The sequence below is a fragment of the Macrosteles quadrilineatus genome, unplaced genomic scaffold (genome assembly GCF_028750875.1).
Source record: "Macrosteles quadrilineatus isolate MER2022 unplaced genomic scaffold, UCM_ALF_1.0 Scaffold_7__1_contigs__length_78375512, whole genome shotgun sequence".
Lineage (NCBI taxonomy): Eukaryota > Metazoa > Arthropoda > Insecta > Hemiptera > Cicadellidae > Macrosteles > Macrosteles quadrilineatus.
The window spans coordinates 63,769,484-63,797,431 of NW_026542600.1; the positions used below are offsets into that span (position 1 = coordinate 63,769,484).

A 27,948-nucleotide genomic window follows, 5' to 3' on the forward strand; every position below is an offset into this window, starting at 1 on the left:
GTTTCTAGTATACAAAACAGCAAAGCTAGTGTGCTTTTTCATTTACTAGTACATTTCCTCACTTTAAAAAAAATCTTCATCCGAAGAATCTTCGTCGGTCTGTTTTGGTGAAGACTACATGCAATACCCCCGTCCCCAAAATGTTTTTAAATCCTTTACAAAATGTATTACGTAAAATTACTACAACATGACACCGTTGGTTCAGGCCCCAAAATTACATAATCGATTCAGGCCTCAAAATGGCACCGTCGGTCCAGGCCCCAAAATGGTAACGTCAGTCAGGCAACAAAATGACACAGTCGGTTCAGGCCCCAAAATGGCACCGTCGGTCCAGGCCTCAAAATGGTACCGTCAGTCAGGCAACAAAATGACACGGTCGGTTCAGGACCCAAAATGGTACCTTTAGTCAGGCAACAAAATGACACAGTCGGTTCAGGCCCCAAAATGGCACCATCGGTCCAGGCCCCAAAATGGTACCGTCAGTAAGGCAACAAAATGACACAGTCGGTTCAGGCAACAAAATGACACAGTCGGTTCGGGCAACAAAATGACACAGTCGGTTCAGGCCCCAAAATGGCACAGTCGGTCAGGCTCCAAATCAGTTTCGTTTAGGATAACTGTGACTTGTAACAAGAGCTTTTATTTTTATTGAACGAGAACGAATGGGTTCAACGTGAGTATTCTGGATTATAACGTACAAACGAGATTCTTGCGTAATGATTAATTTTCCAAATACTCGTAGTAATGAAATAATCAAGTCATTAGTTATTGAAGAAAAGATATTTTGACTTTATAGAATCACGATATACGCGGAAATAATGTGTTTTAAATATAGGTATAATCCTTTAAAATGCATACCCTTTAGGTATGTATTTCCAAAATAATTTAATTACTAATACATATTCTTTGGTATTAAAAATGTGGGTAATAGTCTCATTTTGCAAATAAACTAAAAAATAGCGTCCACAGTAATAATATATCTTTATTTTATAAAAATATAATAAAGATTGAATACATTATCAAATATAATAAGCCTACATTTATACATTTTTACATCATTCGACTATATAGGCTATCAGACTTAACAAAGCTTGTTCAACATTATTAAGCAGCAGCGTTGTTTAATGTTTTTACTATCCTAAACTAAAACATGTGTTTGTATCATGGCATTGCTGAAAAAAACACAAATTTTGTGTTCGTTTCTATATTTGTTTAGTGACAGGTAACATTTAAGCAGCTGCTTTTTGCAGTTGAATACTTTAAATAATGAAACTATTGTGATACAAATTATTTAATGAATTTTTTATTCATATCAAATGTCAGTATCATCTACCATATAATTTAAAAGTAGTTCAGTTTAACATTGGCTTGGTTTAAAAATATGTATAAATTATGTGGACACTATAAAAACATCATAATCAATTTCGCTTAGAGATGAAATACAAATGTGTTGATGTAGGGTTTTCAAATGGACCCATTAATTTGATCATTGATTATCATATTTGCCTCGAAATTTATGATTCACAGTTGTTATTTAATTAGGAATTAAAAAATAAATTCGAATACAAAACATAATATAGTTGAATACATTTAAGGTTACATCCATGAAACGGAATACATACAGGCACTCAGTTATTTTATAATTGCAAATATATTTAATGGATTCTTTTACACATTAAAATATTTAATTATAGGTATACTCTAATAAGTAATAATGGTTTATATATCTATAGCATACCAAATTTTGTTCTATTTTACCATCAAATTAGTCCTCCAAGCTACAAATGTAAAATTCAAATGCTCCCGAATCGGTATACACTGTACAAAAATAAATAACATTTGCGATTGACTGCAATTTTAACGTCTATTTACCTAGATAAAAATAAGCTTTTGTGATATTTATGACTGCGTTTGTTGTCAAAACTTAAACCGAAAACTGTTACCAACTATGTAAATAACTACACTGTTACATCGGAGTTTTGAAAGCAACACAAACAATTACGACTACCGCGAGACACTTTTTTACAACAAAACTAGCTCATATGATGGTTTTTACTTCATTGGAAAAGCTAATATACATCGATCAAGTTATCAATGAGGTTTAGTGTTATTGATAATTTATTGTAAATAAGACATAATATGGTTATTTTTGCATGCTTAAACAGAGCTTGCGAAATTGCCAAGTTGAGACTTATTCACAATAAATTTCCAATAACACTAAAATTCATATACAGGGTAGGAAAAAGTGCCGGTAGAGTTAAATATTTAAACAAATAATAATGATAGAGCCTCAAAACTTGGTAACTACACAGTTACTGGACATTAAAAGCATTTTAACACATTATTCAGTGATACACTACCTCCTCAGGGGGATGGCCCACAAGGAGTTGGAATAAAATCTTAAATGCATTTAATGTTCATAAAGTTAAAGGCCTATACTAGTAAAATACAGTGCCAGAAATTTGAACTCAATTGGACAATCGAGTCAAAAATGGGAGCCGTTCAAAGATTTCTTGAATCTGCCATTTTGAATATTTTAACGGCTGCAATTTTTTACTCAGTTGTTCTTTTGAGCTCAAATTTGCAGCATTGTGTACTACTAATAAAGACCTTTAATTTGATATAAATATCGACCGATGCATACGTTTATGATTTTCTTCTGACTTCTAGCGGGCGCTGATGAAGTAGTGCATTGCAGATTCAATGAATCATGGAACATCTGTTATTTTTGACTCGATTGTCAATTTGAGTTCTGGTTTGCAGCATTGTATTAAGACCTTTAATTAGGACCTTTAATTTGATGTGCATATTTACCTATGCCGGCATTTAAGATTTTCTTCTGACTCCCAGCGAGCCGTCTCCCTGAAGAGGTTTTACACCACCGAATAATGTGTTAAGATTGTTCTAATGCCCAGTTACTGTGTACCAAGTTTTGAAGCTATACTGTATACTACTTTTTGAAATAGCCGTCCTTGGACTTTTTTCACCTTGAATAACTATGCAACAATGCATATCAACTGATTGGCAATTAAATAAGGAATACAGGGATACCAAAATGTGAGCTTGTTTTGTCGTTAACAGTGTATTATGGTACTTATAATTTGGGTTGCGGTAAAAAATCACCTTGTATTAATTGTATCTTAGACAAATGTTTTATATTTTTCATATCATTTCAAGTCTTTCCAGGCAACTCATGTCTTAGTATTTGTTTAGAAATTTCAAATCTGAGGTAAACCTACACAGATTTACTTTACGAATGACTTGAGAATATTTTTCTTTACAAAATATACCTCTTCTACCTTGAGGTCTATTAAGTTATATTACTAAAATATGTTTTTAAATTATAAAACAAATAAAGGTAAAATCGGTTAAAGTTTTGTACAGCTCAGAAGATGAGTTAAGTTCTAGTAAAGTCACTGAATAAGCATATACGTCCTACATACTTACTTACTTTGCTAATTGTTCCATCCTTTGAAGTTAATTACATGTTTCATTTGTCCATTAAGTGATCAAGCATTTTAGACGAAAGGTTCATTTTTAACCTACGTATGGGAGAGAATGCGGTAGCGGTCAATTCAACGTAATTAAGTTATCAGTGGAATCATTCATCTCTTGGAGTTTGTTATCTTCTGAAAATGTCTATAAAATACACACAAACTAAATGTTGTAATCAACCAAGCTTAATACCGAGTATTACTTTAAACATACTTAACTTTAAACTTAACTTAAACTTTAAACTATAACTTACTATAACTTTAAATTACAAAATGTTCTGTTGCCTTTAAATCATTTTATGTTTCATTCTAATAAAGCTCTACTGAAGTTTAACAGGAAATTATGCCTGTATTCTTTGTAATGTAGATCGAAGAAGTGAAAATAAAATAGTCTAATATTGCACTTTATTTTGAGAATTAATCATCGTGTCTATTTTTTTCATTCACGCTCAAGTAATTATTTTTACCACAGGTTATTTCAAAAATACGTCTCTACTATTCCTCATAAAATAGAACATTTGTAGCCTCCAAGAGGGTCACCGAAGACGGACGGACAGGCTTGGGAGACGTGACTGTGGTTGGCCTCGTGTTGCCTCACGGCCTCCAGGAGTTGTCTGAAGACTTGCCGGACCAGGGTGTCGTAGCGAGCACTACACTCGGCGTAGCCACACCCCCACAGACCAACACGGTCCATCAGCAGCCGACGTCGCTCCAGACAGGCGTCGTCCTCGGTGTCAAAAAGATCAATCTTGTTGGCGACAACCAGCGCCGGGATATCACTCAGCTCCCTGCTTTCCTGGATCTGCTCACGGACGGTCTCCAGGTATCGGATCGTCTCCAGGTCCGAGAGATCTAGAACTAGCATGTATACTGTGGCGTCTCTTACTGGGCAATCTGCAAGCTCGTACACAGAGTCTACGGGAATGTACGGCACCGCAGGCAAGTCTGTGATCTTGAGCTCGTACACTCGTCCGTTGACGATCACTGTGGGGTAGTAGGTATGACGACAGCTGGTCGGCCAGTACTCCTCCTTGAAACTGTTCCACACGAATTGCTGAAACATTTCAACAACACCTCTAATTGAAACTATTCCACATTACTTGCTACAACATTATACTGAAACAACAGATTTGACAGAAGACAAATTCATACATAAGATTGTGTTTATTTCCACAAAACACGAATTATAAGTATACGTAAATCAAATAGCAGGAAATGTAGACCACCACTTGAAAAAAACTCATTGATGTGGGATTTTAATTTCATGGAAAACGTAAATAAATACTCAAATAATGATGATAATAATAATAAAAATCATAAATAATAGAAATATTAAAAAATAAAAGAAATGATAAAATAATAATAGTAGAAATAATAATGAGTCATGTAGACTCATTCTTTCAATATATGTCATATGTTAAACCAAATTGGCAATGAAATAATGATTTGAAGCTGATTCAGCCCCAGTTTTGGAATATAATACGTATTGGCCAAATTTTTGTCAATACAGCATTATTGATCTCCTTTTCTCTACTTCATACGCTCAAATTTAGAATGTCTATTTAGATTGGAAACCCATCAACTTGTCAAGCAGAATGTTGCTAATGTATGGAAAAATACAATAGAGTTAAGCCAGTTTGTTTTGAAACTGAGATTTACTTTGCTAAATTCATCACAAAGTTTAAGGGTTTCTATTTCGAATTAGAGAGGTGAATTTAATATGAAAATAATTGCAAGGGTGTAATATTCGTTAAGGTTTATTCATTTATAATTATATCAGTCAATCTATGTTTTTTAACAGCATCTATGTTGTTAGGTTACGTCTATCTTAATTGTGTCGCATACAGTTGAATACATCAGAATAATGCTATTCTTTGAGTTCACTAAAAAAAAGTTATTTTCTAAAAGGGTCTGCATGTGTGGTTTGATTTCCTTCATATCTTAAATGAAAAATACCAACTTTAAAAATATACATGACTGCAAAACTGCAAAACCAACAGACAGATTCTCTGTAGCAACGAAAAATCTGATGTTTTCAATGTCCTTTTCATATCACTCATTTCAGAGAATATATATGTATGAGCCCTTATTTTTTATTATATTTATTTAAAAGCCACAAAAGTCACGAAGAATTAAACCTAGACATTATCTGCTAAACATGAACCAAACTTAACAACATTTGAAAATTAACAGGTTTAATAACTACGTTTAATAATAATTGTTATCCATAAAGAACCACTATTATTAACATTTGTTTGAAAAGGTCCTAACTGCTAACCTCTGCTCTTCTACAGCATTAGAACAAACTCCTGAAGCATTAGATAGATTGATTATAGATTGATTACTAAAGTTCCGATAGTTGTTTTGGGATTGTTGATAAAGGCTTTTAGGATAGCTATGCCCTATTAAACTCATTCCTCGCTTAGGTTAACTATCTCTTACATATTTATGCAATGCTCAAGCAAAGAGTGCAATAAGTATCTCAAAGTCCATAATACTATTTGTATTCTTTAACATTTATAAATATAGTAAAAAGATTAATTTTTAAAATAAAAAATCGAAAAATTATAACCAAACTTTGTTAAGAAACTATCATCTAAAATTATTGATTCCCCTGCGTGCATCACCATTATTGGTACATTAGTTATATAGTGGTTATACTGTACTCTATAACACTGACTACTTAACTCAAAGGCGTTTCACCAAACAATGTTAACTTATTTATATCTATCCAACTCCTAAGATCTTTCTTGGACGGATTAGGAACTAGATAGTGAATTCTGATATTCAAGAATATTCGTAAGCAATTAAAATATAAGATTTCTTGGTGCAGTAACTTGAAGAGTTATTTTATTTTAACGAAGCTCAAGATCGTGTTAAAACTTGTAACGCGACCTTAAGTACCACTTGCAAGCCATGCACACTCAGCTTTATGTAATCCATTGCTGAACTCAGTACATTTACACTGTCTCGTCTGCAGGGCTATGAAAATTACGTTAGTACTTCGATCTCTAATGCATGGCTAAGTGTGGCTACAATTGATTTTGAAGATTTAAGTGATCAGCCATACAAACAATTTGAAGCACTAACTACAATTGTTCTATAGCAAGGATAAGATTGCATTAATTGATGTTAAAATCAGAGAAGTTTGCTCCTATGATTAAGAATGAAACCTATTCATTCATCTTGCATTTTTACTCTCTCATAAAGCTGATTATCTTGGGAGCCTGATACTTTCTCTAATGACATAATATATATTATATATTTTTGTAGCTTTACTACACTGATATGTAAGACAATCAATATAACAACAACTGATCAATTCTACATAAAATCCAGATACTTGAACTTAAAATGACCACATTTGTGCTAGAAGGAATGTATTTAAATCAGCCGATTCTACCCAGCACCAGAACCAACAGTGTTTTTTTTACTATAGTTCGGCCGCTTAGAAAGCGACCTCCTCCAGCATTGGTTTAGCATTAGCGCGCAGGTCGTTTTCTAAGCGGCCGAACTATAGTTGTACTGTAAAGGGCGAGAAAAGTTTGTAAAACGAGCATGGATCGAAAACCCGCTTTTCAGTGTGGTTTTCACCTACATATTATAAATAATTAGAATTTTTAATTGGCTTTCCATCAAACATTTCTTTCTAACATGGCTTCCATAATACAGTATATACTGTATTTCAAACAATCAGCTGTTGCAGAAATAAATGTGTAACGAATATCTGTAAAAGTTAGGTTTGTCCAGCCAGTCATCACATTGGTTAACTTAATTGTATAGACTGTCATATTGAACGCATCGATCTCTATTATTACAACACTGTATATAATTCGAGTTTTTTTTTTTCAAATGTAGCTTAAAGTTTTTGTTGTGTGAGTTGCACTGTATTAATCTTTTGTGCTTGATTGCAACGATTATTTTTATCAAACAATATGACTAAATATATATTAGCAGTTGATTACATTTCTTGGCACAATCGATTTAGCAACATTTTTTAACAGTTACTGTATATTTACAACAAATAATGGAAGTAGTGGACACGCCCAATACTATTTTCGTCATAGGACATCATAATATGGCCATAACGTGCTAGCAGTTTAATGTACAGGGTGAATAAAAAGTCAAGACCCCCCCCTCTAATATTTTCCCAAGTAAATATACAGAGATATCCTTTTGGTGGTCGAGCAATCTTAGCAGGAAGTTTCATTTTATCATTTTGAAATTTTTGAGTGTCCCCCCAAAAGGGGGGATTTGGGGGGCAACTCAAATATTTTAAAAGTAAACCCCCTTCAAGTGACACCTCATTTTGAAGTGTTAACAAAAACTTAAAGAATGGTGAAAACTAGAGGTCGCTATCTCTTCTCTATCCAAAATGGTAACCCGTCAAATGTTGTGGAAATTCAACGGTAAAATTGTTAATATTGACTGCCATTTTGGATAGAGAAGAGATAGCGAGCTCTGGTTTTCACCATTCTTTAAGTTTTTGTAAACACTTCAAAATGAGGTTTCGCTTGATAGGGGTTTCTACTGAAACATTTTTAGTTGTCCCCCGAATCCCCCCTTTTGGGGGACACTCAAAATTTTTAATTGTAATTCCCCTTCAAGTGACACCTCATTTTGAAGTGTTTACAAAAACTTAAAGAATGGTGAAAACCAGAGCTCGCTATCTCTTCTCTATCCAAAATGGCAGTCAATATTAACAATTTTACCGTTGAATTTCCACAACATTTGACGGGTTACCATTTTGGATAGAGAAGAGATAGCGACCTCTAGTTTTCACCATTCTTTAAGTTTTTGTTAACACTTCAAAATGAGGTGTCACTTGAAGGGGGTTTACTTTTAAAATATTTGAGTTGCCCCCCAAATCCCCCCTTTTGGGGGGACACTCAAAAATTTCAAAATGATAAAATGAAACTTCCTGCTAAGATTGCTCGACCACCAAAAGGATATCTCTGTATATTTACTTGGGAAAATATTAGAGGGGGGGGGGGTCTTGACTTTTTATTCACCCTGTATAATTTACACAGTAAACCTACAATAAATAATATCAATGTTTAATCAATACTAAATTATCATACTAATTTACTTCACCGACTTTAACTAAGAACATATGTTTTATTATACGGTGTCCGGTCATAAGTGTTAAATAAAATTTTGCATTAAACTACATGGTAATGGTGACAGAATGTCGCAAATTTGAGGTTCCCAACTTCAATAGTTAGAGGATAAAAAATAAATTAAGATTTTTCAAAAATTATTGTAGTTGTTATGAAAAAGGTTATTTTACTCTGTTAAAAATGCACTTACTGTCAATTTCAATGTCATTTTCAGAATCCTCACAAAATTTTAAATAGATATAACACATAATCGTTAGGGTACGGAAAAATATTCTATTTAAAATTCTTTGTTAAACAAATTATTTTTATATCGACGAAAATGTAAATAACATTCAGCAATTTATTTCTCGGTTGTTAAGTTCCGGCGAGGTTATCAAATATGACTAAAAACTTCCTTATTTAAAGGGCTTTACAATGATGTATAACAACATTTACCTACTGTCAAATCCATGGTGAATTTTACGCACTATTGTGAAAAATCACGGTCAAGCCAAAACAGATATTGTAAAAAATAATAAACTTTTACTTACTATTTTATGAGCTGACCACTGATGATGAGGGTGTGTATAATTTATGATTGACCAGACTACACTTGCATCAAACTAAAGAGTTTTTTAAGACTTTGGAAAATTTGTAATTAAAAAACACAACACATTAGTAAAAAACACAATACACACTTTAATTTAAATATGAAAGGATAGTTAACACATTAAACAAATCAATGACATACTTTGTCCGAAGCACAAATCACAGTTTGGGTGTAAAGTGCCCACCGTTTTCCCGCAAGCAGGCCCTAGCTCTTTTGCGGATTGCGCCAACTGTGACCTCATACGTCAATTTTTCCCTTACTTTCCCAGCAGCCTCAAAGATTCTCTCCCGTAACTCAACTTCAGAGTTTACAACAGTTGAGTAAACTAGACTTTTCATGTAACCCCAAACAAAAAAATCTAACGGGCTCAAGTCTGGAGATCGAGGAGGCCACGTCACACTTCCTCCACGTCCAATCCATGTCGGGTAGTTTTGGGATAGCCACAACCGAACGCTTTCAGTAAAATGTGGTGGAGCACCATCCTGCTGAAATATGATTTCAGCTCTTTGTTGAGGATCAATTTCATCCAACAACTGAGGTAGAGAGTGCTGAAGAAAATCTAGATATAAATCACCGTTCAGATTTCCTTCGAAGATATGAGGACCAATTAACCGATCTCCAATCACACCTGCCCACACGTTGATCCCAAACCTTTTTTGAAAAGAAGCTTCTCTGGAGGCTTTTGGATTTTCATTATTCCAAAGATGCATGTTGTGAATATTTATCACACCTTCTCTGGTAAAACGGGATTCGTCAGTCCATAGTATTTTTTTAAGGAAGTGATATTCAACAATATCACGTTGAAGAAGCCAGCGGCAGAACTCCTTTCTGGATTCGAAGTCACGAGGCTCCAATCCTTGGACCTTTGTAAAATGATACGGATGGAAGTTATTGTCCTTTAACACTTTATGTACTTTCCACCGGGACATACTAGTTTCAAGGGCAAGCTGCCTAACACTAGTAGTAGGATTATCCATAACTCTCTGAATTACACCCTCTTCAGCTGCAACATCATGCACAGGTCCTACTTCTTTCTTCTTCTTCTCAACCGATCCTGTTTCCAGCAAACGTTGATGCACTCTAGTAAACACCTGAGTACTGGGGGTGGTGCGATCAGGATACCGATTCTGGTACTCTCTCTGAGCAGCCGACGCATTACCGTTACACAAACCATAAATAAAATGCATTTCAACATACTCCCGAATCGAAAAAGACATAGTTGACCGATCACTGTCCGCATGTGACTGATAGGTCTTTTTAAAATATGACTACTGGTTCACTTGGTTTTCTTATCGCTTGGATAATGTTATCAGTAAAATACCTGAATCTATTGACTAAATCCATTCAACAAGATAGAAATTCCGGGAGATAATTTAAACCTTATATGAAAAATATACGATAACCGTAACTTTATCACAAAAACATTTTACTACTATGTTTCTTGTCTTAGCTTGGTAGTTATAAACAAAGCGTTGCATGCGAGAAAAAATCAAATTATTTGTTGCCTGCACTTAAATGTATTATTCTTCACAATAGATTTTCTTTGCCCTACCATGTTTTTTCACAATAATGATCGAATTACATTAGGAAATTTGAAATACGGTAAAAACTATTATACACCATTGTAAAGCCCTTTAAATAAGGAAGTTTTTAGTCATATTTGATAACCTCGCCGGAACTCAACAACCGAGAAATAAATTGATGAATGTTATTTACATATTCGTCGATATAAACATAATTTGTTTAACGAAGAATTTTAAATAGAATATTTTTCCGTACCCCAACGATTATGTGTTATATCTATTTAAAATTTTGTGAGGATTCTGAAAATGACATTGAAATTGACAATAAGTGCATTTTTAACAGAGTAAAATAACCTTTTTCATAACAACTACAATAATTTTTGAAAATCTTAATTTATTTTTTATTCTCTAACTGTTGAAGTTGGGAACCTCAAATTTGCGACATTCTGTCCCCATTACCATGTAGTTTAATGCAAAATTTTATTTAACACTTTTGACCGGACACCCTGTATATATATATAATATATATTTTTTATTCCAACTATAATAATTTTTATGTATAGTTAAAACTATAAAAAAATAACACAAAGCCTAAGATGCTAAAAACTAAGATGCTAACGGAGTCAAATGCTAATTTTAAATCAAATCCCGAATGCAAGCACCGTTCTATGCCTTGCCTTATCTGATCACTCCTTGAGCACGCTGCCATTGTAAGAGCCCCCCCTCCCCCTAAACTTAACCGTGCTCCATAAAAACACCACATTTTAACTAGACTGTGTTTATGTTGTATAGCCAAGAAAAAATATTCTAAATTTATAATCCAAATTACGAATTGATCTGTTTTCTAGCCATCTTCATATCATTGGTGAAGGTAGGGCATGAACAAAATTACGTTTTACTTTGATGGTAGAGTTTTATATGTTTTAGGGCCTGCATTCAAAGGCGACCGTTGATAGATGACCCTATGCATTTTTTGTATATTTTACATTGTATTATTACTGATCCAAGCCGATTTCACTCTCGAGCCGTGCTGGATAAATTAATAGTTGTATAAAATAACCAGAGGCTTTATCAGTTTATGGATTAATTAAGAACATTCAAGGGAAGTGAAAACTATTTGTTTTTATCTCCATCATGTTTTAACAGTTCAATTATGTAAGTGTACGTCATAAATAACTATAAAATAGTGTATTGGTGTAAGGTCTCATATTTTTATGAAAAAGTGATTAAATCACAAAGAAATTCAAGAAAAAGAAAAATAATACCGGGTGTCCACAAAGTCTTGGTCTGATTTAATAGCTTTGCTGTACGAAAACCATTAGAGCCACACTTAACTTGTATGTCTTGTTTTGAAGGGAATTTGATCAAATTTTATTTAATAAAATTAGTAATACCTAGACACAGCTGATTTACAACAATACAATCATGATTCAATATAATAACAAATAAGAAATGGTGAGTTTACAAGAGAATTCACAGTTTTTATTGTTGTTTCACGAAACCCAATCCTCTATAGCAGTTCAACGACTATCCATTTAAGTGGAAAGGTTAACAGACACAATAATTGTAGAATTTGGGGGAGTTAAAATCCCAGGACCATGATTGAAAATGAAAGGGCCAGTCAAAAACTAAACCTTTGGTGCGGTGTAATGCATGATGGAATCATTGGATAATTTTTCTTTGCCGAAGAAAATGTAAATGGGTTTGTTTACTTGGTTATGTTGGAGTTGTATGTCAATTATAAGAACTGCAACTTATGATAATTTTCCAGCAAGAAGGTGCTCCACCTCATTGGGCTAAATCCGTGAGGGATTTTTTTAAATCTTCACTTCCCCGGTCGCTGGATCGGGCGTGATTGCCCGACCAAATGGCAACCTCGTTCCCACCATGTAACCCCCACGTGTTTCTTTTTGTGGGTATTTGTCCAGGACATTGTCTATTTTTCCCTGGTTCATAATTTACACACTCTTGCGGGAGCGATTCAGGAATTTCTGTGGCGTCTGTAACCTTGGATATGTTGACTAAAACCTGGGACAGACTGAAAATACGTCTAGAAGATCTTCAGGCCACTGAAGGCGCACACGTAGAGTTGTGTTACGTTTGTACATAGTTATAAAATCTTAAGAAGTTACCTGTTATATCCGTAAATAAATCTTTATCCTACTATTACTCGTTTTCATACTATGCGGTTTCCTTATCAGACCAAGACTTTGTGGACACCCGGTACAATTTATTTTGATATATGAAATCATAAATATTACATTTAACTGTTCAGTAGGCTTTCTATAAAAAAATGAGAAAGTTTAAAATGTTGTGTGTATTTATGCAATATCAATTTTTACATTAACTATTTTTTACGAACCTCTTCAATAAAGAAACTTGAAACAAATATATCCGATCAGAGTATCAAAGTAACAATTGTGCGAATATAATAACCGCGTTATGTATAGTTAATTATTTTTGTAGAATAATTATTCAACGGTATGATATACGTATATAATGCATTTAAAAGGGGTTTCTCCTGTTGGTAACACTTAAATTTTCCATGATGCGACTAAAAAAGTGCTTTTTAAATGATTGTCATTACACATTTTAGTAAAACACATTGAAATAGGTTGAGATAAATGTCAGTCATAAGTATTATATTGTTATAATATTGGGTAGCTTAATTGTATTGGCCTATATTTTTGTTTTCTCAGTTAAATACCTAAATAAAATCAACACTGCGACATTATACAGTAATTGTGCCAATTAAAAGGGACTCGTGAGTCTGAGTCGTGATGTTGGTTACATTTTCCTCTTGCATTTCAATGTACAGTAATTGCTTGTGTATTTTGCTACCACGGAACTTTTATCATTTGACTGAATATTACTTTAACTCTATGGTTAATCATATTTGTACAGATATATAGCTCAAAACAGTGTTACTATCTTTGGGAAATCTTCGTTAAGTTTGTGAGTCGTAACTGAGTTTTATTTCCGTTCATAGCATTCGTGGAATTTTTATCTCATGCTTTTCGCCTTATTTCATAACCAATCATATAATGTATAATCATTTATGCTTGAAGCGTACGCTATATGTTTAAGGATAAAAGTTTAAAAAAACCTGTAAATTTAAAATCGGCATGTTATTTTTATGAAAAATAAGTAAAACGTTGAAGTTTGCTTGTTTATAGATAGATTTATACTATTTGGCAAATGTATTTTTTTCATACTAAAATATTTTACATTGAAAACGCACTCAATTACCTTCCTTTTAGCAGCAAACCAAATTACTCGTTAAACTGAATGCTATTTAAAAAGGGGATAAATCTAACTGCTTTAAGAAAATGTTTGAGTAAAAATCCAATCAGGCAAATGGAGATTCACTGCAGTTTTGCTGTGGCGGTAGGGTTTATAATGTTTATATAAAATTTTCAGATCACTCAAAAGATCATGAACTGAATGATCTAGTTGGAACGGTGGCTCATGAAAATTCTCGATATAACTTAACTGAGAATCGCTACAATGAATAGGGTGCATTCTTGCATCCAATAGATTTAAAATTGGGCAGAATTATATTTTATGCAGGAGAAAAGTTTTCTAAATCTTTCGGTAGTTAAATCTTTTGGACATAAAAAACAGCACGAGTGAATCGACTCTCTTCCCTCGTAAAATCCGAGTATTCTTTAATGATGGAAGTCATTTGAAAGATCATGCGTCGTTTGATACATGAAATTCCAATAAGAAATATTTCAAAGTTTTATTTTACTAACCTTTTGATTAGCATACTATAAAAAAATATTCTTTAAAAAACACACACTATTGCCACATATTATACTCTATTTTACAAACCTATACTGCCATATATTCCTGTTTCTTTAGTCAAATACCTAAATAAAACCAACATTTCAGCATTATACAGTAATTTTGTCAGTTAAATAGGACTCGATTGCCCGACGAAGTGTACAAATTGTAGTTAGGTCTTACATTTAATGGGATCACACAGAGATTGTATTATTATTTATTTCTTACAGTTCGATGCATTATATTTGTTTAACATGAGCTTGGATGTACATATCTTTACGGTAGAGCCAGATGTTGTCAAGCAGTCAGCTAGGGACTGGAATATTCCCCCCCCCCCCACAATAGCAAAATGTGATGTTATGTATTTGTACTTTTAATTCGAGTAATTCCGCTTGATAACAGAAAAGAAATGTTACAACGAGTTTGGTTGGTTAGGTTAGTTTAGAACAGTATGACAACGAAACTTGAGTGTTCGTGACTGGAAAACCGCCCCCTTGATCTCTGACGTCAACATGACGTAGGAACCTGTTTGGGGGGGGGGGGTTAGTTGTCCAGGGGGGGAAAGTCTACCGGCGACCCATTATTTGTACGTTCCGGCGACCCATTATTTGTACGTTCACTGAGACGATGCAATGAAGTGACATGGTGGATTTGTTTTATGCGTCTCCCATGTGTAATGCGTTTTCCCATAAACAGCTGAATACTTTAATCAGGTGTCCGAATTAATGACGCGTTTTCTTTTCTAATAAATCCGACGTGTTTTTTTACACGGATGGTTGACTCACACAGATGTGTTATGTTTCATGAATGCTGTTGAAATTATTTCGAGTACTTCGATACTTTCCTGTATTTTTCCAGTTTAACTTATACACGTATTGAGTATAAATAACCAAAGGAGCATGATCGGACCATAGGAACGGGGTTTTACGCGGAGTTTTATGGGGTAAAATTTGGGTTTTCTAATTTTTTGAACCTCAAAAACAAAATAGTTTCCAATTTTTTTCTAGAACTGTTTAAAGAGCTTAAAACAGCAAACAATTTAGTAAATCAAAGTGTTTTTGTACGGTTACTGATAACGGGGAAAATTCAAAAATTTTTAAATTAAAAAATTCCCATGTTATTCTTATGGAGAATATTGTAAAATGTTATAGTTTGCTTATTTATGAATATATTTTTTATCAAACTTGGCAAATTTATTTATTTTTTTACTAAGCTATTAATATTTTACCAAAAACGACACTTTATTAGATTTCTTGGGACAGCAAACCTAGGATTTAATCGAACATCAATTAAGACAAATGGAAATTTGCTTAGTCGGCAGGTTTGCTGCGGCGGGGGGTATATAGTAATAAAATAGGCCTATTTGTTAATGTTGTTGTTTATCCTAGTCCGGGTATAACAAACAATTGTTCAGTACCTTTATAAGCAACTTGAACCTATTTAAGGGTAACAGAGCAAAGTATTGCAAGACTTTATTCATTACAAAAAGAAGTTAGGGCAATCATTTCAGGATTAAGTAGAAATTATTAGAGATCAATTTGAATGAAGCAAGACGTTTAAAGCCACTTAGTGAGGAATTTCAAATTAAAAGTGTATAATAAGTTGCATTAAAATACATATTTTAATTTTTTCTTGCCAATGTGAAAACCAATTACGTCACACTTTAAAAAAGATACTGATTCCAGCACAGCACAAAAAAATCTCACTAAGAATTGTTATTATTTTAACTATTCAAAAAAAGCAACATAAACGAATATTATGACGTTAAAACCGTACTAAGGCTTTGGAGTTAGCATAAAAATATATGATTGCGTTACTGAGCAGTGAAAAAATATGTATACGAGTTCTTTGATTAACTAAACGCTTTGTATAAATATATGGTTTGTTTCCAAACCTTTTGAATATAGTAAGTTAGCAGATCTATGATATCTTAAACAGCTGATATAACAGTAAATATAAGCAGCAAACCTAAGTACTCGTTAAATTAATTATATTTTAAATAGGGAATAAATGTGATATATTTAATGAGGCATTTCAGTGTAAAATCCAATCAGGCAAACGTAATAAATTTGGTGAGTCGGTGGCTCAGTCGGTAGCGTCGCGGACTTTGGGCCCCAAGGCAGCGATGTCGTGGGTTCGGATCCTGGTCACTGCCACTAACTTTTATCAGTACAGTTCACCTTTGTACTGTACCGGCTCACCCCTTGCTTTGCTGGATACGTTCCACGCACAGATCTGTAGTCTATGTGGACGGGCAAATGCAAGGTTAAAAGAGGCCGCCAACCTCTTTTAAAAAAAAAAAAAAAAAAAAAAACGAAAATTCACTTAGTCTGCAGGTTTGCTGTGGCGGGTTTATTTAAGCCTATTAATTTCAAATTACCTGTATGATGGAGGTTTTTGCCAACACCCGGCGCGCCCAGAAGGACCAGCTTGACAAGTTCAGGAGCGTCAGGGCTGACCTGGGATAGGCTCCCTGGGGAACACAGTGAGTTAGGGACTTGTCGTCTCTCCAGATAGTCTAGGTCGAGCTCTGAAAACACACGAGTTTACATTGAAGTGACTGCATAGTTCTGTGATGTATTACAAGTCTATAATTAGCAAATATTTATCATACTAACTCGAAACCACCATATAGATGACATATTCAAATGTCCCTCAGGAGTTTAATGGTTCATAAAAAATCAATAAAAACACAAATAAATACAAAATCTATTTACTATTTATTTTACAACTTCCTCAGAGATGAAAAAAGTTGCTTGTATATATCTATGTCAGTTCACGCATACTAACCAAAACAAATAACCGGAAAAAATATAAAAGTTAAACTAGTTGGGCTGCATGAACTAATCTGTAAACTTATCTAAAAAATGGAAAACGCATTTTTATTTAGTATAGTAGCCTACATTGACTCATTCTATAAGAGTAGTCTCCCCTCAATATGATCAGACTACAGCTTGGGGCTAACAAATATATAGTGAGATTCAAAATTATATGGTTGTATGAATACACAAAGTCGTGTCTAAAGAATTCAGAAACAAACACCCACCTTCTTGAAAGGCCTACTACAACGGAATTTCTAAGGTCGGCCATATTATAACATATCTTTTAATGTTAAGGAATCTACGGTAAGTATTAAAAGTTGATCATGCACACAAATACATTCTCTTATAAACAGGGTGAGTTTTAAATGAGTTCCCCCCTACTTTTTTCTACACTTCTTAAGATATCAACTCCGGACCACGTCAGGTCATTGTAGAGTAGTAAGTACTTCATTTTGACTGGGTATAAATTTTTGGCCGCCATCTTGGATCCGTCATATTGGATACAAAGTTTTTTTTTTCAAATGTAAAGGTAGGGTTGTGGCCCATCATTTTCATTGTCAATGGAAATCCACTAATTTGTATGGTTAAATTTAAAATATTTAAAAAAATTGTAGCTTTGTAAAAGTTTTGTATTTTTATGAACTATATGAATTTAAATAGTCAAAAATGTTACCCTTTAGAGATTACGGTTTGCAATCAGAATATTTATGTTGATAACCGTGGAAAATGGAGTCAGAAACGAAAAACAAAAAAACTGGGAATTAAAAATGTACAAGATTTTTTGGTTGTCCAAATTTAAGTGAACATTACATACACTTTCAACCAAATCAAACACTCGAACTAAGTAGTTGAGGTACAAAACGTTGCTTAGTCAAATTGACAGTGTGCCGTGTAGAAGATTTGCTGTGATTAATCATGGATGTAGGATTAAACTGTAATGGTTAAGCCTGCATAGTAGGCCACAGGGTTCAATAGAGGAACAGGTGTGCTAGTGACAGGGTAGTGTAGTGGGCAATAGACATGTTTGAGGGATGGCCACAATCTGTTGATCACTGGGGACTAATACGACAACCCTCATCGACAACGGACCCTTTCAATTTCAATATGACACTAATGACATAAAATTAAGCCTATCTCAAATATTATGATTAGTATCCTTTAAATGAAATAACAATTACGGTACATTAAAATGTAAGGTCGATATATTTTAAATACAGAACATGCAAATTGTGTAACTATACACATTTAGCATGAGTATAGAAATTTATATTTTCCCTTGAAACCGGGTTATGTTGAATAATAGTAACAATATAAAGAATTCCCATACATTTCCCCAGGAAAGTAAGTAATCTCATCTTTGTTCATGAAAAATACGTGCCACATAACTATATGCAGCAGATAATAGATGAAGCACTCTTGTTTAAGTAACCTCAGCTGCATAGTAACACATTTATGAAGGTAAATTTAAAAAAGGAATAGGTCTAGGTGGAATAAGAGAATAATAAAAAAATTTGATTTATCTTTAACACTTTCAAATTGGATACCTTGACTCATAAATTATGTTTACGCCACGCTACACTATTTTGACGAAATTCTCACGCAAGGATTTAGTCCAGAAAACAGCTGTTTGCCACCAGCTTAATCAAATGTTGTTTCATTGCGTACTACTGTTCTGTAATGAGTTTCACCGGACACCAATCAGCTGATTATACTGTATTTGGGTGGCAATGAGTAGTTATAAACAAAAACATAACCTCTATTAGATGTTATGACTAGTGATTTTTAATCCTTTAGTTAGTGGTAATATATCAAGATTTTGTTTTGACAGATTTAGTAGTATGGCGTAAACTATCGTACGTCACTCGTCCAAAATGTGTTTACCGGACTCGTATGGTAATCCCGTACTCGACTTCGTCTCGCACGGGAACGACCACACTCGCCCGGCAAACACTTATTTTCAGGACTAGTAACGTAATATACTATTTCCTACAGTCACCCGACAAAGTCGGCTTCCTTGCGCTGTTTATAGTACAGAAAGCTGCTAATTGCTGTATTTACTTACTTTGTCGTACGGTTTATACTTTGGCGCACATCAGGATTCCAACCAAACAACACAAAAAAGCGTGGTTTTATTATGCACGTAATCCGTGTACGCTTGGAAATAGGTTGGCAACATTATTGTGTTTGCAGTAATTTTTACAAAGTGCATAAACAGTCTGGAGATAATATAAATCAACTACTCGATTTATTGTAACCTAAACTTTAACTCCCTAATCTAACCTACCTTCAAAGGACTTAATACAATCACGAGTCCACATAACATCCGACCTACCAACCTCACATGTCTTTTCAGCTTGTAAAACAAATTTTAATCCGTCCGAGAAGTTTGGTTGGGTTAGGTTAGAATAGTGTCAATTTGTTGTTTATTGATTTTATTAAAACTGCCACTACACTATTATCCTCATGGGACATAACGGTTACATGGTCAAAACCTAAATGAATTCCTTCTTCAATTTTCATAATGTAATCCCTGATCCAGATTAAATATGTCCGACCTAGAGGTGTTTATTAATGTTAATTAATTTTAATCAAATAACACATAAGTTATAGCCTACTTAAATTAACGTAATTATCTTTCTAAGTGTGGGTTGTAAGGGTAATATTTACATTAAAATGGAATATAATCAATCAATAAATGTGAATTGTGCTATTTACTTCGATTGTACAGTAAAAACATTGTAGTGCAGATTCAATGTTCCTAATAAAACATTAAAATAAACTCAAACAATTGTAACAAATTCAGTTTCTATGGCAGCAGAAAAATTTTGGCACCATTGTTTTCAGGTAAAAATCTAGTTTCTAATGACATATAACGTACTACAGTACTCTTGGTCACCCTCATCGCAATAATTACCGACTAATTATTTATATGCTTTATAGTGACTGTAGGAAAATATAATGTGTAACACGAGGGCAAATGTCGTTTGCTCACTAGTTACACAAATGACTATTGAAACTAGCTTGTACATGAAATATCACATACTCGAATTTCCTTATCGGTATAATATTTATTGAATAATATTTATATTTATTGAAAATAAACCTATCATAGCTAAAGAAATGTTATTCAAATGTAATTAGAAGTACTTATATAGCATAATGAATTTGGTGACTCTAAATCTCCAGGAAATTATTTTAAACAACTGTTTCAACCGATAGCATTTTTTTTATGCAAAAAGTTAGGTTGAATTGTTTCCAAAGTAACTTGAATACTAAGAGAAATCAGCTATGCTCCCTGATGTTATAATGTAACATCTGGCTACAATATCATATTATTCCAGTAAAACTTATATAAACATATGTTAAAACTTTGTCAGTAATAGTTAGAATGTGTTACTTATTATTACGGCGTAAATGGACAAAATTGTGGTTATACTGTTATGCCAAACTACGAACTACGAAGCGATGTCCACTATTATACAATTGTTTATACACAGCAACTTATTAACTTATAGTTGATTAACAAGCATTAACAGGGGTTTCCAAACAATCTTGTCTTTGAAGTCATCACTCTCACTCATATTTGACAGCATACACAGAAATAAAGAATCGCGTACACTAAGCAGATACTCAAAGGAACAAAAACAAAATGTAGCCTAATAGGTTAAAATACAGCTAAAACAAATAAAATTCGACAGAGTTAATTTTTGAAACTTATTTTATTCGCATAGAGATGTAAGCTAAATAATGCACAAAGAGGATTCGTTTTTATAGGTAATTTAAGTTATGATGAGTTAGGAGTCATATTTATGATTATTGATTTTAAGATTTTAAATTTGTTTAAACTATGCTAACTATTTAAGAAGAAGTTTTGTTTTGTTAAAATGTTTATGTAATCTTAAAAAGTTGTGATAAGTTGGTTAATCATAAATTGTAGATGATAACTAATTATCTCAATACTATGATAATTTTAATGGTTCAATTAACTGTATTCACAATTTTATTTTACTCAATGTACACAAATGTATCAATTAATTGCCTCTTGTCACAACTAGTGCCAGCCTGATAACATTTTATTGAAACTATAATATCAAACAGGGTACTTTACCATATATTTATATTATGAGTGATTAAAAGAGAACAAGAAAGTAGTGAAATCTTGTTCGGTGTAGAATTAACAACAGTAATTTATAAAGAAAACAGATTATGAAAGAGAGTGACAGTGATTTATCACTCGGGATATTTGTCTGAAGAAACACTTTTTTAACAGAATATTTCACTCGGCAAAGTGATCAAGGATTTAAAACCATCAACAATTTAGCTCTTTCCTATTATATTTCTATAAAAGGTCTAAAACTCAAACACACTTTTTAAGCACACAATATAAACAGAAGCTATAGTAGGCCTAAATTAGACAACACAATCATGAACGAAGTGGTGAAGTAGCTTAAAACAATTGATTATCTATATTACACCCGAATGGTAAATTTACAATCGATAAATGTGTGGCAAAATAAAATTGTCAAAACTTTTGAAACATGCTTAATACCAAATACAAGAATTATAGTCCATAAGCGACCGGTTTTGGAGTAGTTACATCTTAAAATAAATAAAAACTTCTTGGATTGTATTGAAATATAAAATTTAAGTTTTTAACCGTTTTACGAATAATTGATAAATGCAAGCTAAAATAGTGTTATTACAGAGAAAGCGGTGCCTCTTTATATCCTGATATCGGTAATGATTTGTAAGTGTTGACAAATAAACCTTGCGTCAATTTCTATTAACAACAGTGACATACTTTGTTCGTATTAAGATATTTAGACGAATTTTAATCGTATAATGCTCAGAGAAACGAATAGGCCTACGATTTAAGTGAATCTTTTCCAATTAAAATTTACTTGTGTCAGAGTGTTGTTAGGGTTCTAAATTAATATATTATTAGCAAAGTAGCGGAACTGATATTACATCAGATTATAATGGTGTAAAAAACGCAAAAGTTGATATAAATTGTGTATTAATAGAATCATTTTATCTATAGCCATCCTTCACGAGCAACATAAATTATTATTTTATAACCGAGTGCTTAGTAAAATTGCCTCATTGAATATATACAGCAAACCTGCAGACTCAGCGAGTTTACATTTTCCTAGTTGGATTTTTAATCACATATTTCCTAAAAACTAACTGTCAGATTTACTCCCTATTTAAATTATATTAACTTTAACAAGTACTTAGGTTTGCGGCTAAAGGGAAGGCAAAAGAGTACTTTAATTTTTTTATGTTAATAGTTTGGTATGAGAAAACAATTTCAATTCAAGATAAAAATATATCCATAAACAAGAAAAATTCAACAGTTTATTTACTCTCCATACAATAACGTGGGAATTTCAAATTCACAGTTTGTTTTATTTAAACTGTCTCCGTAAACGTCAGGCATACAACAAGGCTTCGATGACTAAATTATTAGTTTTTTAGTCTTTACAAAATGGTTTGAAAGAAATTGCCAAATTTTATGTTTTGGTCGTTGAAAATGGGTAAAATGATTTTTACCCATAAAACCCCGTTCCCACAGTCAAATCTTGCTGTTTTGCAAACTCATTAGAATAAACAAACGCATGTTTACACTTTTGTTCAACATTTTATCGAAACCGGATGATTTTTACTCAAGTTATCGAGTTAATCGGCACAGGGTCCAGGTCCTCACTTTATGATTTAAAGTAATGGTAGTATTTTTTTTCTACATGGGGAATTTGTTAAAATTACACCTCTGTTGATACACAGTAAATCATGTCTAGCCTTAAATCTGTTTTACTTTTTTTAAACAGTTAGTTATCTTATTGTGATTTACGGCTGGAAAAGACTATGTTGATAAATTACATTTGCTATAGATAGTTGGCTTATCAATTTTCTGTGACAACAGAAAAGTCGTGAATTGGCGAATCCGTCTTCAACAGCCTACTGAAAAAATTGTAACATTGACTAAAAATCACATTTTTTCATTCAATTTAAAAACTGTGATTATGTAAGGTTTATTTCACTCTTGCTTTTAAATGAAATTAAATCTAAACTAAGCCATTTTAACATAATTTTTTTTTTACCAGCGTGTTTCTTTTTAAGTAAGGTGAGTAAATTCTGTAGCTTTCTAATTCTCCTACAGAATAATCTCAAAGTTTGTACAAAACTAAACATGGAATATAGCATCATGTATATTATTTTATACATGATTATGCCACTTTTCCTCAGTATTATTAGCTTATAGATATTGTTAAATTAACTGTTCATACTGGAGGACAAATTGGCTTTTGACTTCACTGGTTTTCCCTACTTCAACACTATTTTAAGCAGTTTTCAGGTTATTCTGCTTAAAATAAATTTCCTATAGTTACATTCAATTTAGAATTACATTCTCAACCCGAGGATTTGACGCATAAATTGTAAATTATCGTGTAAAATCATTAAAAGTGTGTGCCAAGTTGAAAAAAACATGACCATAATACGTTATTAGGTGTGCATAAGCTATGCAGATGAGGTTTTTGTTGTTTTATTTGTTCAAGGTTCATATCATTGATACACTATAATAATATGCAGCCACAATTTTTTTAAGTGTATAAAAGACAGCATTAATAAAAATGTAATGATGACCTTATGATTTAAATACAACTTTCCGTAAATTTACAAGCTAATTCTTTGTTGGTACTAGAATAATAAAAAAATATTTTATGATTTGAAATATACTTTGTTAGGCTTATATTTGTTATATTTGTTAGGCTATAAGTAATAGTAAACTATAAATAAATGTTAGATCAATTCTTCCGCGGGTAGGAGGGTGTTAAACTTATAGGGGCACGTTGTTATATTTCTAATTGGTAAAGCTAAGGTAGCGAATGTAACACAAGGAACAGTACAATGATGTATGCCATGTACAACAATCTTACAGACGCACCGTTGGTCATTATAGAGACGCTACTTGAATATTTGTGGGTTTTGTTTTAGCTTCTGCTTCTATTGTAACGAATCGAAACTATAGTGGTACTATAGTGGCGGAAGGAAAATAAAATTTCAGAATGTCCTTTTTAGTAAATAAATATTCAGATTTCGATTTAATGTTAAAAAGTGTAAACTACCTTTATCCGAACGAGTTCGCGAACCAGCATAATCGGACCATGGGGTAAAAGTCGATTTTCCTATTTCTGACCCGTAAAACATAAAAGCTTGCAATGCCTTTCAAAATTATTATGTGGAGCTTAAAAATAAAAATAAATAGTATTCTGAAGCATTTTTGTACGCCTAATGGTTGCTAAGAAAATGCCATAAAACCGTAAATTAAAAATGGCTATGTTATTTATTCATAAGTAGAGAATAAGAAAACTGTCCTAATTTGCTTGTTTAGGTATATTTAGATAACATTTGTAAAATTGTGTGTCTCATTTAACTATTAACATTTCAATAACACATCCGCTGCAGCAAACTTGAGACTAAGCGAATTTCCATTTATCTGATTGGAATTTTACTAAAATATTTCCTTAAACATGTCAGATTCATCCCCTATTTAAATAAAATTAGGTTTTAACGAGTACTTGTTTGTTGGTTTGCTCTAACATAGGGAAGAAAAAATGGGGGGGTCTCATAGCATGCTTATTAGTATAGGACAGAATGAATAGATTTGCCGAATTTGATAAAAAATATATCCATAAACAAGCAAATTGCAACAATTTACTCACTCTCCATAAGAACATCAAGGGATGTTTAAATGTAAGTTAAAATCCAACTGGGTAAATGGTAACTCGCTTAGTCTGGAGTTGTGCTATGGCGGAGTTGTTTTAGTGTTGCTATTTAAAGAACAAAATGGTTTTAAAGAACATAATATTAGCATTATTGCAATTACAATATCATATTATAAGTGTTTAAGAATAAATTCGGCTTAAATAATGCGTATAATCTGAAAATTTGATTATTTTAACGAAAATGTAATTCATTAAATTTTCAAATCATCCAACGTTTGTGGTTTATCGGTGTTGATGAGTGACTTTACGTTTTCCTGCAGAAAATAATTCATTCAGGTGATTGGTGTGAAGCGAAGGTTCACAGATTCTTTGTTCAAAAAATTGTACTTTCGTCAAATCTTTGAATGTAATACAGAAATACATTACAGAAATTTCATTAAAAAACCACCCTATACAAAAAGGTTTGAGTAAATTTTCTTTTACAATTCTGCCTAATTTATGTAACATGTTTTAAGAACATGTCAGCAAACTCGAGTTTGACATGCCAGGAATTTGTATGGCCAATGATATTATTAATATAAAATGAAATATTGGAATTGATACGAAAAAGGCATCAAATTCTACAATTTACCATTCTATTACCTTTTAATATTTTCTTTGAGATAAAAAACCTCAAGAAATAGACTTTGCTGCAAGCTATGCTCTAGTACTAGTTTGATTTTGTAGGCAATATAATTTTGGTCCACAAAATGCAAACGAATTGTTTAGTTATGTCAAAGATTAATATTAACATTTATCAGTAAACACTGTTTTTATAAACTATGTAAGCCTATAGATTTTAATTACGAATAGTTTCATAACTGTCCATATGTACACTAAGTAATATAGTAATGGATGTTAACACAACTGATAGAATCTTATTCAATGGATTTAGTTACGTTACTATTAATCTAGAACGACTGTTACAGTATTCTTCATTAATTTGTTGAACGCTATATGGTTATTTTATATTTTAATTTAAGGTAAAAAAATTGAGAGTAATTTGTTTGAAATAAATAGGTGATACTACAGGAATAATAGGAGATGAAAATATAAGGCAGGTGAAACCATAGGAACAAAAATAAAAGCGCAAGTAAAAGCGTTTCTATTTTATCAAATTAATATACCTTTAGATAAAACTTTGGTACAGCTAACAACAAAAACCAATAATACTCAATGAAGTGTGGCGTTAAATATGTCAGGAAAGATCGTCAAATTTAGTTTAAGAAAGAGGGTAGTAGACCATCTTTCAAGATACAACAAAGAAAATGTCAATCTGGCTCTAGACAAAAATAAAAAGGAATTAATTGTTGTAAATGTTGACAAGACTTTTCTCCAAAACGATTATTAATACACATCGTTGAAAATTGTTTCACACAAGTCTAGTAATATTATTAGTGGTAGTATAACGATAGGAATAAGAGACCCATCAGAAGAACAATTATAAAAATAAAGTGTTAAATTATTTGATAGTAGAAGACAATGAAAGTATCAAAACCAGAATAGGTTAATAACCAAGGTTAACAAGGTTAAGGTGAACAAGGTTAATATAATGAAACTACTAAAACTAAAGTTCGATGGTTTTGTCTCATAGTTTTACTTTTGCCTCACGGTTCGAGTATCAACATTACAATAAACAAATTACATTACTCACCAAGAAAGTTTCGCTCGAGCTTCACTGTCGAAGATCCTTCCTCACATTTGTCCACCTTCAGGACTTCCATAGCACCAAAAAGAGTATCATTCAGTCTGCCGGCCAAATATTACCTAGAAGACAAAACGTGCAAAACACGATATTTTATTGGTGTTTACTTACTTTAAATTTTGAAGGTTAATATACGTTTTAATTCTCATTCCCATTATAATATGAAGAGTCAAATATATTTAACGGAGAAATATTATCAAAAGATACAAAATGAATGTTTTGTAACATATGCAAAAATGAATTGCAGTGGACGAATTTAGTTATAAAACTGTTTGAAATTCGACTATTATTTCATTTTTTCCGGATATTCCAATTTATATTCTCCTTGTATTAGATTTAAATAAACTACTTTAAGTTGCAGAGAAATTGATTTATGAATGGTAATATAATTAATACAAAAGGTAAAAGAAAATTCAACATATTTGAAATAATACAATTGTTTTAACCACGTTACAAGTAAAGTAAAAACTAAGATTTTGCTATACAATGTAAAATCAAATATTATAAACAATAAAAAAAGAAAAAGGTAATAAATGACACTTTATTATTGGTAATATAAAAGGCAAAATTATAAACAACCTCAAACTTATATTCTAACAAAAGTTATTACACTTACAACGCGACAGAATAACGGGGAGACCACTACATGACATGTTATGATGAAGGACGCAGAGAAACTGGCGTCACAACGACGCGTCTTTGAGAGTAGAGCGGCGCCACCACCTCCTGGACCACCCTCTCTGTCAGAGTTACACTGGGGCACGTTGTACAACGAGTTACAGGCGTCGGGACTATGACGTATCTCTTGTGAATAGAGCGGTGCCACCAACTCCTGGACCACCATATCTGTCAGAGTTACACTGGGGCACGTTGTACAACGAGTTACAGGCGTCACGACTATGACGAATCTCTTGTGAATAGAGCGGTGCCACAAACTCCTGGACCACCCTCTCTGTCAGAGTTACACTGGGGCACGTTGTAAAACGAGTTACAGGCGTCACAACGACGCGTCTTTGAGAGTAGAGCGGCGCCGCCACCTCCTGGACCACCCTCTCTGTCAGAGTTACACTGGGGCACGTTGTACAACGAGTTACAGGCGTCACGACTATAACGAATCTCTTGTGTATAGAGCGGTGCCACCAA

General features: G+C 32.9%; 1 protein-coding gene across 1 annotated transcript; it reads right to left on the reverse strand.

Annotated features, from left to right (window-relative positions):
• Positions 1-4,234: 4,234 nt before the first annotated feature.
• On the reverse strand, positions 4,235-26,860 carry LOC128998580 (uncharacterized). The gene is made up of 3 exons (XM_054424781.1): positions 26,755-26,860; positions 16,893-17,042; positions 4,235-4,548 (listed from the first exon to the last, which is right to left on the reverse strand). Exons 1-3 carry the CDS (start codon positions 26,822-26,824, stop codon positions 4,301-4,303), a joined length of 468 nt encoding a protein of 155 aa, XP_054280756.1. The 5' UTR covers positions 26,825-26,860; the 3' UTR covers positions 4,235-4,300.
• Between the last annotated feature and the right edge of the window lie 1,088 nt (positions 26,861-27,948).

Excerpts from the sequence above, each read along its gene's own strand:
- LOC128998580 (XM_054424781.1), bottom strand. The coding sequence starts at position 26,824 with ATGGAAGTCCTGAAGGTGGACAAATGTGAGGAAGGATCTTCGACAGTG. Across the intron at positions 17,043-26,754 it reads GCTCGAGCGAAACTTTCTTG|AGCTCGACCTAGACTATCTG; the intron begins GTGAGTAATGTA and ends GTGTGTTTTCAG. Across the intron at positions 4,549-16,892 it reads CAAAAACCTCCATCATACAG|CAATTCGTGTGGAACAGTTT; the intron begins GTAATTTGAAAT and ends GAAATGTTTCAG.